The sequence below is a fragment of the Cherax quadricarinatus genome, chromosome 36, assembly GCF_038502225.1.
Source record: "Cherax quadricarinatus isolate ZL_2023a chromosome 36, ASM3850222v1, whole genome shotgun sequence".
Classification (NCBI taxonomy): domain Eukaryota; kingdom Metazoa; phylum Arthropoda; class Malacostraca; order Decapoda; family Parastacidae; genus Cherax; species Cherax quadricarinatus.
The window spans coordinates 14,565,316-14,579,279 of NC_091327.1; the positions used below are offsets into that span (position 1 = coordinate 14,565,316).

Here is a 13,964-nt window from a genome sequence, read left to right on the forward strand (position 1 = left end):
GGACAAGAAATATCTGACTGTAAAATGCAGAGGGATAAAGAAGAGAATAAGGCACGTGTAGAAAAGTCGAAAGGAAAAGCGATCATCGTGATTTAGCAGAGAACGATGATGACGGTGGCGGTGATGGTGATGATAATGATGATATTTGTATTATTATCATAGAGTAACCCAGGGTAAGTCCAAGAAAGCCAAGCTGACTTTATTTCCACTGGGGTCTTCTGTCGTCTTCCCCAGGATGACACACTCGACTTGAGACTAATTCCTAGGTCAAGAATGAGAGAGTTCCCAGGTTGGTGATGCTGGAGCACCAGCCTTGGTACACAGTATCACCAGCTTGGCCATGCTGGAGCACCAACCTGACCATGCTGCAGCACCACTTGGCCCTGCATCAACATCAGCCTGGGTGTACCTCAGCACCAGCCTGGCCATGTTGCAGCACCCGCCTGGCCATGCTACAGCACCAGGTTGGCCATGCTACAGCAGGTTGGCCATGCTGCAGCACCAGCTTGGCCATGCTGCAGCACCAGCTTGGCCATGCTGCAGCACCCGCCTGGCCATGCTGCAGCACCCGCCTGGGCAAGCTACAGCACCCGCCTGGCCATGCTGCAGCACCAGCTTGGCCATGCATCAACATCAGCCTGGGTATACTGCAGCACTAGCTTGGCCATACTGCAGCACTAGCCTGCCCATGCTGCAGCACCATCTTGGCCATGCTGCAGCACCCGCCTGGCCATGCTACAGCACCCGCCTGGCCATGCTGCAGCACCCGCCTGGCCATGCTGCAGCACCCGCCTAGCCATGCTGCAGCACTCGCCTGGCCATGCTGCAGCACCAGCTTGGCCATGCATCAACATCAGCCTGGGTACACTGCAGCACTAGCTTGGCCATACTGCAGCACTAGCCTGGCCATGCTGCAGCACCCGCCTGGGCATGCTACAGCACCCGCCTAGCCATGCTGCAGCACTCGCCTGGCCATGCTGCAGCACCAGCTTGGCCATGCATCAACATCAGCCTGGGTACACTGCAGCACTAGCTTGGCCATACTGCAGCACTAGCCTGGCCATGCTGCAGCACCCGCCTGGGCATGCTACAGCACCCGCCTAGCCATGCTGCAGCACTAGCCTGCCCATGCTGCAGCACCCGCCTGGGCATGCTACAGCACTCGCCTGGCCATGCTGCAGCACCAGCTTGGCCATGCATCATCAGCCTGGGTACACTGCAGCACTAGCCTGGCCATGCTGCAGCACCATCTTGGCCATGCTGCAGCACCATCTTGGCCATGCTGCAGCACCCACCTGGGCATGCTACAGCACCCGCCTGGCCATGCTGCAGCACCAGCTTGGCCATGCAGGAGAAGCACATTGAACAAGCCAGACCTTAAATGAACGACACTCTGGCTCTGCAGTAACTCATCTTTCTCTCTTGAATGTGTGTGTGCACAAGTTTTGAAGCCAAGAGGATCATGCCTGGCAGACCTCTTTGTTCCTCCAAACCTTTGATTCGCCGTAGAAGCCAAGGAATTTCCTCTCTCTCTCTCTCTCTCTCTCTGTTTTTCTTTAGCAGAGAACATTTTACTTTTACTATTAGGAGTCCCTTTTTCGATAATATGAAATATATCCGAAAGATGTTTTCCCCATTACCAAAGGATTTTTTCTCGATACCCGACGGATGTTTTCTTTGGACGTTGATATAATCAATGTTAATATCCCCGTTTGTTATTATTATTATTATTATTATTATTATTATTATTATTAAGCATGTATAAGTGACCCGGAATACCTTCCAGGTAGACACCAAGTAGGTAATAGACCTTTCATTTACGCCTTACCCGCTTTCACTCTATTAAAGGAACCTGTCCTCCAACAGGCTGTGGTTTGATCAAGCATAACAGCGAGTTAATTTCTCTCTATCTAAATTAATGCAAAAATTTAATATTTATTATTGTGAAATAAGTCAGGGTAACGTAAATTCATATATATATATATATATATATGTATATATATATATATATATATATATATATATATATATATATATATATGTATATATCAATCAGTGCCAGATAATGATGACTTCTCGAACGTACGAAAATGCTGGCGCCTCACTGAAGACTTGAAAGTGTTGAGGGAGACAATGATGTTTCCTCTGTATCAACCTCTCATTTTAAAACGCCAGTTTTATCTTATTCTCAATGCTAACTTCTAAAGAGCATGCTGGTAAGGGAGGGCATAATAAGTGTGAGTTCTCCTGGCCAGATCATGTTTATTAGAGCATAATAAGCATGGGTTCTCCTAAGTTGGCTACTACTGTCGAAAAGAGCATAAGCGTGGGTTCTCCGAGGTTAGATCATGCTGGCGAGGAGATCATGAGCGTGGGTTCTAAATCATTTCTTCGTAATGAACACCACTGTGTACTTAAAATAAAAATGATGATCTCTATATCTAAACAGTACAGTATACAGGCGATTTATATATATATATATATATATATATATATATATATATATATATATATATATATATATATATATATATATATTATATATATACCTCTGATGAGATCCCAGAGTTTTCTACCCAATTTAGGTATGTTCCTCACTCTGCTCCGGGGATTTCAGTCCTTCGCTTTGCCCCAGGTACCCGGGGGGTTCTAATCTCTGATCAGGGTGCTAATCTCCGCCCCTGGGAACTTTTCTCTCTTCTCCTGGCACCTGAATCCTTCAATCAGTTCCCCAGAACCTGAGTCTTTCCTCTCAGCCATTGCGTCTACTATCTCTCACTGGCTGGAAAACAGGCAGACGGGATACTAGACTTTCACTTACGTTGACGATGTCGAGACCTGCAGTTTTCGTCATTTTCTTTTAAGATTATTAAACTCTTTAGCATTTTTTTTTTTTGACATACACCTGAGTCCTTTATTTGATTACTTTCCCAGATTTCTTTGCATTTCTGGTTTCATATTTCTCTCATTATATCTCTTCGTTCTCTCTAGGGTGGCTTTATTTATCTTATGTATTTTCAAAGAGAGAGAGATAGAGAGAGAAGGAACCATTTCGTGCCTATAAGACAAATGGAAATAGCAAGGCCACTGAGAGGCAATAAGATCCCAAGATCGGAGGAAGCTGTGAAAAAACACGGTGAATTTATCTGGGGATCTGAGAAAGATGGAGTATGCTTGCCTGGGTATTCATTTGTTTTACTTAATGTCTTGATTTTCCATATATCAGCGAGCAGTGGAAGAGACGATAGAGAGAGAGAGAGAGAGAGAGAGAGAGAGAGAGAGAGAGAGAGAGAGAGAGAAGGGAAGGGGAAGGGATGGGGACAGGCAGAGAAGCAGTAATGCAGGAAGGCAGGTAGGCTGGCTTACTGACCCCTGCAAGGCTGGTACTCTCTACGCCTAATTAATTTCACTAATATAATGGTCTCCCTGTTTTTGGTATAAGGAGTAGTTACAGCAGGATCATCAAACTGTGAAATAAAGACTCGCAGCAGGTGGGATATTTTATTACGATACTTTCCTCCCATGGGGAACAAAACACCTAAGAAAATGTTCATAGAATTGCATGCATTGTTTTTACTTTTAGAGTTGTCTTTTAAAATATATTTCCAGCATCTTATTTATTTCTAATGTATTTATGCCTTTCTTTCATATGTATACCTCTGGCATTTATTTATATTATTATTATCTGGACAGCAATCAGGTTTGACCAAGAGCCCTTCACCAGCGTCAGGCATCTATCCATGCCTCTCTACCTCCTTGAATGGCTCAGGCACATAACCCATTATGCTACACCTATCACTTACTATCATAGTCTTCGTATGGTATATAACTTTCTTTTGGGGATCTTAAGCATAAGAGGAACAGAAAAACCAAAGTCGTGATATATATGTTCATTTTATTTTTAAAAACGATTAGAAGTCTCAGACCGCGGCTTCACTGCTTAAATATACTAGAACAAATTACTCAGCAGAATAGCTGGTGTACACAAAGAGGTTTATGCTCGTTTTAAAGCAGTCACGATAAAATTAGAAATTAAGTACGCCAGAGTAACCTATCAATGATAGAATAATTAACTTGCTGATCTAACTTTACTTATAAACTCGCTCATAAAATAGGAAAATTAGTGTGAGAAAAAGAGAGTCCTCTGTGTTCACTGCCGAGCTCCACGCAGTCCATGCTAGTTTTGTCCAGGCAACTAGATTAGTTGATTCTCGATTCATTGTGTACTTAGGTTGCCAGTGTCTACCCTGGCCAGGTATGCTTTTGTCCACCCTGGGGGCCAATGAATCGGAGGAGGAAGGAGGGGGGTAAGGTCCCCTCCACATGCAGCACAAGGATGTTCAGCTCCTGATGGGGGAAATGGATATGATTACATTCACATTGGACACCTTCACTGAAGACGTTGCAGTCCTTCGATCCTGAGCCTTTCAAATATATATATTTGAAGTTGTTAAGGTCCAAAGACCGAAACTCTTCAATGAAGGAGTCCTAAGTGAATGAATCTCTGTCCATTTTCTTTAAGTGTGTCATCTGGCTTCTTAGTACATATTGATGCAGTTGTGTTGGTGGTCAAGCCATGTTGGTGTCTCGGGACCTGAAAGGCAGATGCCACAGCAAAGGCTATAGCGAGCCCTTGCTTTAACAGACTTTTGCCATATAGTTACCTCACTGGTCATATTCACAGACACATCGTTGACGAGTGGCTGTCATTGCGAGCCTTAGAAGCTAGTAGCAAGTTATACAAGGTTGGGCAGGACGTGAGTGTTTGGCTTTCCTTCGCCTTCAATGAGAATCATCATTTTGAGATGAAATGTTTTAATATGGGAATGATGCACGTATATCTCTCAAATACCTACCTACTTGCAGGTGCTACTGCCTCCCTTCCCTCCTCTCTGTGTATCTTGTGACATGCAGATGACTGTGGAACACATTTAAACAGCTTGCTCACATGATATGCCTTTAATCTTTGTTATTGTTTTTTATAATTTCTGCGGTGTCTGTTGCAATCTCTGGGGACTTCCAGGGGAGTCTTTTGACATTAATAATTTAATGAGTTTGAAAATGATGCTGGGGTTTTAACTGATGTTAAAGTCCGGTACACCTGAAGAACACTTAGTAGTAAGCACCTATTTCATTCTGCCCACTGGTGAATGCTAGCCCATAGTTCGGACAGGCAGTAGTTGTCACCTGATACCGCTAGCACATTGATCCTCAGAAACACTCCAAATAGCAAATAGACCCAGGTATTCAAGTATCTTATTGAGCAGAAACCGGCTATTTTAATTAGTACACCAACATAAATAAGTACGCGCGCGCACGCACGCACGCACGCACGCACGCACACACACACACACACACACACACACACACACACACACACACACACACACACACACACACACACACACACACACACACACACACACACACACACACAATGGATCAGGGAATACTTGTCAGGAAGACAGCAGCGAGTCATGGTACGTGGCGAGGTGTCAGAGTGGGCACCTGTGACCAGCGGGGTCCCGCAGGGGTCAGTCCTAGGACCAGTGCTGTTTCTGGTATTTGTGAACGACATGACGGAAGGAATAGACTCTGAGGTGTCCCTGTTTGCAGATGACGTGAAGTTGATGAGAAGAATACACTCGATCGAAGACCAGGCAGAACTACAAAGGGATCTGGACAGGCTGCAGACCTGGTCCAGCAATTGGCTCCTGGAGTTCAATCCCACCAAGTGCAAAGTCATGAAGATTGGGGAAGGGCAAAGAAGGCCGCAGACGGAGTACAGTCTAGGGGGTCAGAGACTACAAACCTCACTCAAGGAAAAAGATCTTGGGGTGAGTATAACACCAGGCACATCTCCTGAAGCGCACATCAACCAAATAACTGCTGCAGCATATGGGCGCCTAGCAAACCTCAGAACAGCATTCCGACATCTTAATAAGGAATCGTTCAGGACCCTGTACACCGTATACGTTAGGCCCATATTGGAGTATGCGGCACCAGTTTGGAACCCACACCTAGCCAAGCACGTAAAGAAACTAGAGAAAGTGCAAAGGTTTGCAACAAGACTAGTCCCAGAGCTAAGAGGTATGTCCTACGAGGAGAGGTTAAGGGAAATCAACCTGACGACACTGGAGGACAGGAGAGATAGGGGGGACATGATAACGACATACAAAATACTGAGGGGAATTGACAAGGTGGACAAAGACAGGATGTTCCAGAGATTGGACACAGTAACAAGGGGACACAGTTGGAAGCTAAAGACACAGATGAATCACAGGGATGTTAGGAAGTATTTCTTCAGCCACAGAGTAGTCAGTAAGTGGAATAGTTTGGGAAGCGATGTAGTGGAGGCAGGATCCATACATAGCTTTAAGCAGAGGTATGATAAAGCTCACGGCTCGGGGAGAGTGACCTAGTAGCGATCAGTGAAGAGGCGGGGCCAGGAGCTCGGACTCGACCCCCGCAACCTCAACTAGGTGAGTACAACTAGGTGAGTACACACACGGGAGCCAGGAGCTCGGACTCGACCCCCGCAACCTCAACTAGGTGAGGTGAGTACACACACACACACACAGGAATAGTTATTCAGCATTCAACATCAGTTTGACTCTAGACTTAATACACAAGTTCACGCTCTTTCCCCTCTATTCTCTTCATCTTTCTCCCGAGGATTACTCTAGCCGTGAAATCGTCTTTTCCTCCCAAGGATCTGATCCAGAGGTGACGACTTCCTTTACTAGTCAAGGGTTCTCTCTACACATGAAGGCTTCCTATCCCCCTCCTCGCAGGATCCTGGCTCTTGGAGTTGAGACGAGTTCGACATCTCACAAATACATGGCTTTCTTCCTTGCAAGACAGGGCTCAAGGAATTAAATCCTTTCCTTCTTCCAAGGAACTGATTCCAATAGATCCATAGATTCCATAGATTTCAAGGTCGTGACTCCAGGTATTAAGAACTCCCCACTCCCTTCGCTCAAGGACTAGGCTCAAGGGGTTAAGGCTCATCCTTCCAAGCACATGGATCTAGAAGTTAAGACCTCTTCTCTTAATGACCTGACTCTAGAACTTACGACATTTTATCTCCAAGACGGAAGCAACTTTCATTAAGAGCTCTCCTTAAGAATGTCGAAATAGCTGATATTTTCTTCACATATTTTCTTTCGAGAAGACTTATTAATGTCTGTCGTAAAATAGAGATTATATGCTTTTGTTTCGTGAGAGAGAGAGAGAGAGGGAGAGAGAGAGAGAGAGAGAGAGAGAGAGAGAGAGAGAGAGAGAGAGAGAGAATGAATGAAAGTTATCAAAAGAGAAAGTGAAAGTGCTGGAAGACCGTCAGACTGTCAGTAAATAATTCGTGCGATTCTTTACCAAGGGAAAATATTTTCGTAATTCCCGACGTTTCCTTTCAATAAGAGCCCGCTTGAAATATCAGCTTGTCAGGATATTTTTCCAGCGAGAAAATTTCAATAATACGTCGCCATTTTGAACCGTCGAACGCAAGACTCAGTAGCGATAAGGCTTATATTTCATAGCATAGACCCTCTCCCTCCCCTTCCTCCTCTAGCCAACCTTCCTTTCCCCTTCCTGCATTTCCCCTCTCTCCCGCTCATCTTCCTCTTACATCCCGTCACCTATTCTTTCTTTCTCTCTCTCTTTTTTTTTTTTTTTTTTTTTTTTTTTTTTTTTTTTTTACACAGGGTTTGACAAGGTTAAGGATCCCTAGCTTTATTGACAGCTATTTACAGGTTAAGGATTCCTAACTTTATTGGCAAGCTAAGAGCTGTTACCTACATCAGCTCATTTGAAAGCATTTTTGTTATGAGACATACAAGTAGGGAACAGGATGAAGTTGGAGCCATCTGTGGGCCAGCATTTTCATTTGATCAACTGACGTTATCTCGTTGACATCATTATGCTGTACGAATGTGTTCCATACTCGAGTCATCCTGGGTATGTATGATCTCAGATGGAGTGATGTTCTGGAGAAGGGTACAGCCAGAGTGAAGTTGCTGCTTTCTGCCCGTCTTGTGGCATAAAAGCTTGTTTCACGCTGTCCTCGAAGTGGATCCAAGTGTGGTATTTTGACAATATTGGCCTTGTACATAACAGTAAGGCCACCCACATCCCTCCTATGTTGAAGGCTCTGCTGAAATGACAGATCTATCCAGGATGGGTCCAGGCGAGAGATGAGACGTCTTGCTCTGTTCTCTACTCTGTCAAGCAGTCGCAGATGAGAGGGGGGGCAGGCAAACCAAGAAAGTGGAGCATACTCAAGGTGTGAGCGTACTTGTGCCTCGTACAGGATCTTGCAACCCCTACTGTCAAGCAGATGCGAGATACGGCGAAGTGCTGTAAGCTTCCTGGCTGCCTTGTTTGCAAGATTTACAACATGGTTCTTCATGGTTAGTTTGGAGTCAAATTTCACCCCAAGGATATCAACTTCTTCTCCAGGTGCCAACATCGTCCCATTCATCCTTACTACTGCGCCAGCATTACCATCATGGTGCCTAGAGACGAACATCATTTGCGTTTTTTCAGGTGCAAATGTTACTTGCCATCTATTTCCCCAAGCTGATATAGCTCTCAGCTGGTGATTGATGTAGCTTAGAGCAGCTGGCATTTCTTCTCTTGGATAAGTGAATGTCAGTGTACAGTCGTCTGCATATGCATGTGATTCTGGGATGAGATGAAGAAGGTCGTTGAAGTAGACATTCCATAACAGTGGACCCAGCACACTTCCTTGTGGAACGCTTGCCCCAATAGGATGCCTTGCTGATTCCGTTCCATTGAGGACTACACTTAGAGATCTACCATGAAGGTAATCACTGAGGAGACATAGCGTAGAGCCTGCAATTCCCAGTGCTTGAAGTTTTGCTAAGAGGCCCTGGTGCCACACCCGGTCGAAAGCGCCAGCAATGTCCAGTGCTACCACACAGCTGACTTTGGATTCATCCAGTGACTGGTGCCACTTAGTGGAGAGGTTTAACAACAGATCAGCAGCAGAGTAACCTTTCCTGAAGCCATATTGACGATCACAAAGTAGTGAGTGGTAGTCAAAAAAATCTGTCATTTGTCTTGAGATTATTGTCTCAAGGATCTTACCAGTGATTGACAGGAGTGACACTGGTCTGTAGTTGCTGATTTCTGCTCTGCTCTTCTTTTTGTGAACAGGGACTACATTTGCCTCTTTCCATGGAGAGGGCCATTTACACTGTACTAGGCAGTGCTGAAAGATGCGAGTTAGAGGTGCTGCTAGCTGGTCTGCACATCTTCTCAACAATCTTGGGCTCAACTTGTCTGGGCCCACAGCCTTTTCTTGGTCAAGTGATTTAAGAAGGAAATGCACCTCCTCCTGCCTTATTGTCACCACTGACAGTTTTGACACAGTTCTTGCAGCTAGCCAAGGAGGGTCCCTTGCTGGATCAGGAACTTGCATTTTGGTAGCAAAGTGTTCAGCAAAGAGGTCCGCTCTCTCTCTCTCTCTCTCTCTCTCTCTCTCTCTCTCTCTCTCTCTCTCTCTCTCTCTCTCTCTCTCTCTCTCTCTCTCTCTCTCTCTCTCTCTCTCTATGCTTCTTCACATTCTTTTTCCTTTTGTTTTTGTCATTAAGCCCAGTTTCCTTTTGTTCCTGCTGTTCCAATCCCATTTTCTTTCTGTATCTGCCATTCTTTCCCAATTATCGTTTTTCACTGCCCTGCCTCGCCCTACAAACACAGGTTCTCCTGTGATAACATTGTCCTCGACAATACGAACCTTCTATCACACGATCTTTAGATTCATTGAAGCGGGCGTAATTTGAACCTTTAGTTTTCAGTCTGTCGTAGAGAGTTTGACGATGTTTCTTTGTGTTGAGCTTCATCAGGTCATGACTAGATATAGCTCAGTCCTGAGCGAAACGTCGCCAGAGTGAAGAATTCCTTTGAGAACGTCCTCTACCAAGTTTGTCGAAATCATTTTCTAGCCAAACTCAGAACCCCCCCTCCACTCCTTACTCTTTATCTCTCTCTCCCTCCCCTTTCCCCTTATTACTTAGTGAAAATAAGAAAAATAATGAGATTACAAGCTATATACAGCATGAAAAAAATTAGAATGTGTATATATGTGTAACCCTTTACCGGAATTATAAGCTTGTTAAAGCCACACAATCTGCATGTATATGTAGTACGAATAGATTCATCAAATAAACAGAAGAAAGTCAGCTACTCTTCCATTAGCATAACATCAATTTTGGGTAAACGCATGGAAAAGGTATTTGGAGCGTAGGGAGAGAGAGAGAGAGAGAGAGAGAGAGAGAGAGAGAGAGAGAGGAGGGGGGTAGGATACGGAATACTGACTGGGGTTGGGGGTGTCAGAGGCTGCAGATTACAGTTAAGGAAATCGACCTGTGTGAGCATACACTAACAAAATCATCAGAGGAGCATGACAGTCGAATATCCACGGCAGTGAATAAGTTTCTTTAAAGTTCCTAAAAAAAAAAAATAAAGTGCTTATGGACTCTATGTTCCTTCTCAGACCTAGCTAAGAATGAGCAACACCAGCATGAAGAAAACATGTCAAAATCCTAAAGACTAGTCCAAGCGCTGAGATGAATAACCTACAAGGAAAGACTCGAGGAAATAACCCTTAAAACACGAAGAGACGAAAAACAGGGAGGCATACTCTGGGGACTCGATAGGACAGAAAAAGACGGACTGAAAGGACCGGGAACAAAGGAGAATAAATGGAAGTTAATTACGCACATGTTATACTGATGTCAGAAAGTACTTCAGTCTAAATGTGGTTAGGAAGTAGAATCCTTAAAGGAAGGGAAATATAGGATGCCCTGGTGATTATGATGGCTACTTGATACAAGGAACTGCAGCTACCCTTACATTACTCGTATCAAACTTGATTACCTCCTATTTCCCAGGCACTCTGTGAGCCTTACAAAGTAACATTTCCCCATAAATGTGACCAAAATAAAAGTGGAATGGTCTTGATGACAAACTGGAAGAAGCAGATGCCATACATATTTTTACGAGTAGTATGGTAGTTATGATAGTATGAGGCCAATAACAGGATGCGACTGTCATGAGTGGTTGAGAAGTGGAGCTTGGAGCCGAGACTCGAATTTTCTCACCAGTCGGTGAGTTCAACGTTAAAATAACGAGTATACTTCTTCCTCCGTAATTACTGAAAGGTAATCTCACACGTAAACACACTTTTCACACAAATGTAAAAAATCTCACACAAAGTCATTTATATATACATACACACAGAGTCCAGAGTACACCAGGCTTCATAAGCACTCCTGCATGCAACACAAGAATAATTACTGCTGACCAGTCATCAAAACTGCGTACCAGTGGGCCCTCTCCCTCTCAAATTACTCCTCCCATTATCATAATCGTCTCAAAAACGGCACGGAGAGACTGCCATTACAGTGGAATTTCAACTACTGTCTCTTCAACTCAGACCAGAACGAGCTCCCTCATATTCCTATATGACTCGCTTTCATAAGTCATATCTGGGGACGGCGAATGTGACTTCCATGAAGATATCCTCGACTTAAATAATGGGTGATCCTGAATTGTCTAAATATTTGTAATGCTTTTTAAAGAGTCATCTTTTTAGAAGAGTGGAGCAGTATTACTAAAGAACATTTTCATGTAATATCTTTGTTGATTATTATTTTATTATTATTATTATTATTATTATTATTATTATTATTATTATTATTATGAACGTCGTCGTAGGGAAGCACTAAGACTGAATAGGAATCACGTTTTTAATACAACAACTTCAGTGGTCATCAAGTAGTTGCGAGGGTGAAAACTGTTTTTTTTTTTTTAAGCCCCTCTAGGGAGGCTCCTTGACGCTGGTGAAGGACTCTTGATCTAGAGAATTGGATCTGTGCTCCGGTTCCCTGAATTGAGCCCGAATACCTGCCATCCCCACGTGCGCTGTATAATCCTACAAGTTTAGCGCTCCCCAATAATAATAATAGTTTTTAAAGTCTTTGGAAAGATAACTCATCTTTCAGAATATATTTTTTCATTAGAAGACTAACAAGAAAAAGAAGCGTTCAACGATAACAGTTTTGAGTACGTATAATTGTTGGGGTAGAAAGACTTCCCATGCAGAAGCAATACTTACCTTCGATTTCGAGTAGCCGTTTAGTAGATCAGCGTAGATAATTCTGTGATAGGGAAGGCTAACCACAGTCTCGCAAAGGTCGATATACTGAAAATTTGAAAAACTTGAAGAAATGTTTATATGCGAAACACCTTTAAAAATTCTTGGCCTACCTTTCGAGAATATACTGCTGTACGAACCTGGTTTTATGCCTTTCAAGAGGGACCCCTGAATGCGTGTGAACGACTCTTGACTCCTCTTCCTCGGATGGGACTTCATTGTCTCCCATTTACCAGGTTTTGCACAACCCGTAGGGAAACAATAATAATAATAATAATAATAATAATAATAATAATAATAATAATAATGTGATTGTCAATAAAGTCTTGCTCTTGTGATTTAAGAGATGTAGTTTTAATGAATGTTTGTGTCAAGGAAATTATCCCTACTATATAACTTCATATTCATGGATGGGTGTTAAACCCATTCATGAATATACAATACCAACATAAAATACAATAACCTGGGAAATGGAAGGTAGTCGGGTTTGATCCACTGAAGGGGGAAGCCAGCACCAAGCCCTTAGATCAAGAGCCCTTCACTGGCATCAAGGCACTTATGAAGGTGGTATGTTTACTAGTAAACTGCTAGTACTAACACCTTCGTTAGTGTTTCTGCTATTTTTAGAACTCATTTTAGAAATTAAGGATATTGCCATTGTTAATTCTAGTATTCGTGATACTAGCATTGGTGTCAGCATTAATACTTAAATTAACATTAATATTGGAATAAGTGCTAGTTACAGGTAAATTAACAATATATACAATATTTAGTGGTATAAACCTTGGTAATAAATACCGACAAGTATTTAGTGTTGCCATTATCTTTATTATCATTATTATTAATCATTAAGACTATTATAAAAAAGGCAATATGCTATTAGTATTAATACTTCAAATGGGTGTAATATCAAAGTGGTTAGATGCAGCAGCAACAATAGTAATATCGATGTAAGAATTATCAATCATAAATATTTATTAGTTATTATACAGTGAAATCGCCACCCTATTTTTTTATTGGCTTATTAAAACTCAGAGTAAAACTTGTAAACTGACTTAAAACTCGCTTCTTAACGCGTCCTGCGCAGGGTAGAGAGAAAGCACTTAAGTTGGTGAAAGTGCTTAATTCCACAATCTGGAACTATCCTCACTTTCCTCGGAATAAGTAAGTAAGTAAGTAAGTTTATTCAGGTATACACAAATACAGTTACATAGAATTATCATACACAGCAGCATATGTGTAGAGAACCTGGGATAACCCAAAAAAGTCAGACAGAGTGTAAGCATGATTGTCTGTTTCCCAGGATCTGTATGAACCCTACCGGATTTAACGCTTCCCCTCTATTATAATAATTAGTAAAAAAAAAGTATTAATAGTACAAGTGTTATAGTACTATAGTATTTTAGTTATAGTACTAAAGTACTAATTACAACACTATACCTGGAGGTTATTCCGGGGATCAACGCCCCCGCGGCCCGGTCCATGACCAGGCCTCCCGGTGGATCAGGGCCTGATCAACTAGGCTGTTACTAGTTATAGCACTATAGTACTAGTTATAGCACTATAGTACTAGTTGTAGCACTATATTACTAGTTATAGTACTAGTTATAGCACTATAGTACTAGTTATAGCACTATAGTACTTGTTATAGCACTATAGTACTTGTTATAGCACTATAGTACTTGTTATAGCACTATAGTACTAGTTATAGTACTATAGTACTAGTTATAGTACTATAGTACTAGTTATAGCACTATAGTACTAGTTATAGCACTATAGTACTAGT

The 13,964-nt window shown here is 42.7% G+C and overlaps 1 protein-coding gene across 1 annotated transcript in view; it reads right to left on the minus strand.

Annotated features, from left to right (window-relative positions):
• Positions 1-1,224: 1,224 nt before the first annotated feature.
• LOC138853650 (homeotic protein antennapedia-like) overlaps positions 1,225-13,964 on the minus strand; it is an 82,440-nt gene continuing 69,700 nt past the window's right edge. The window contains 1 exon segment of the mRNA XM_070091654.1: positions 1,225-1,376. Within this exon segment, the coding sequence (XP_069947755.1) occupies positions 1,225-1,376 (152 nt within the window).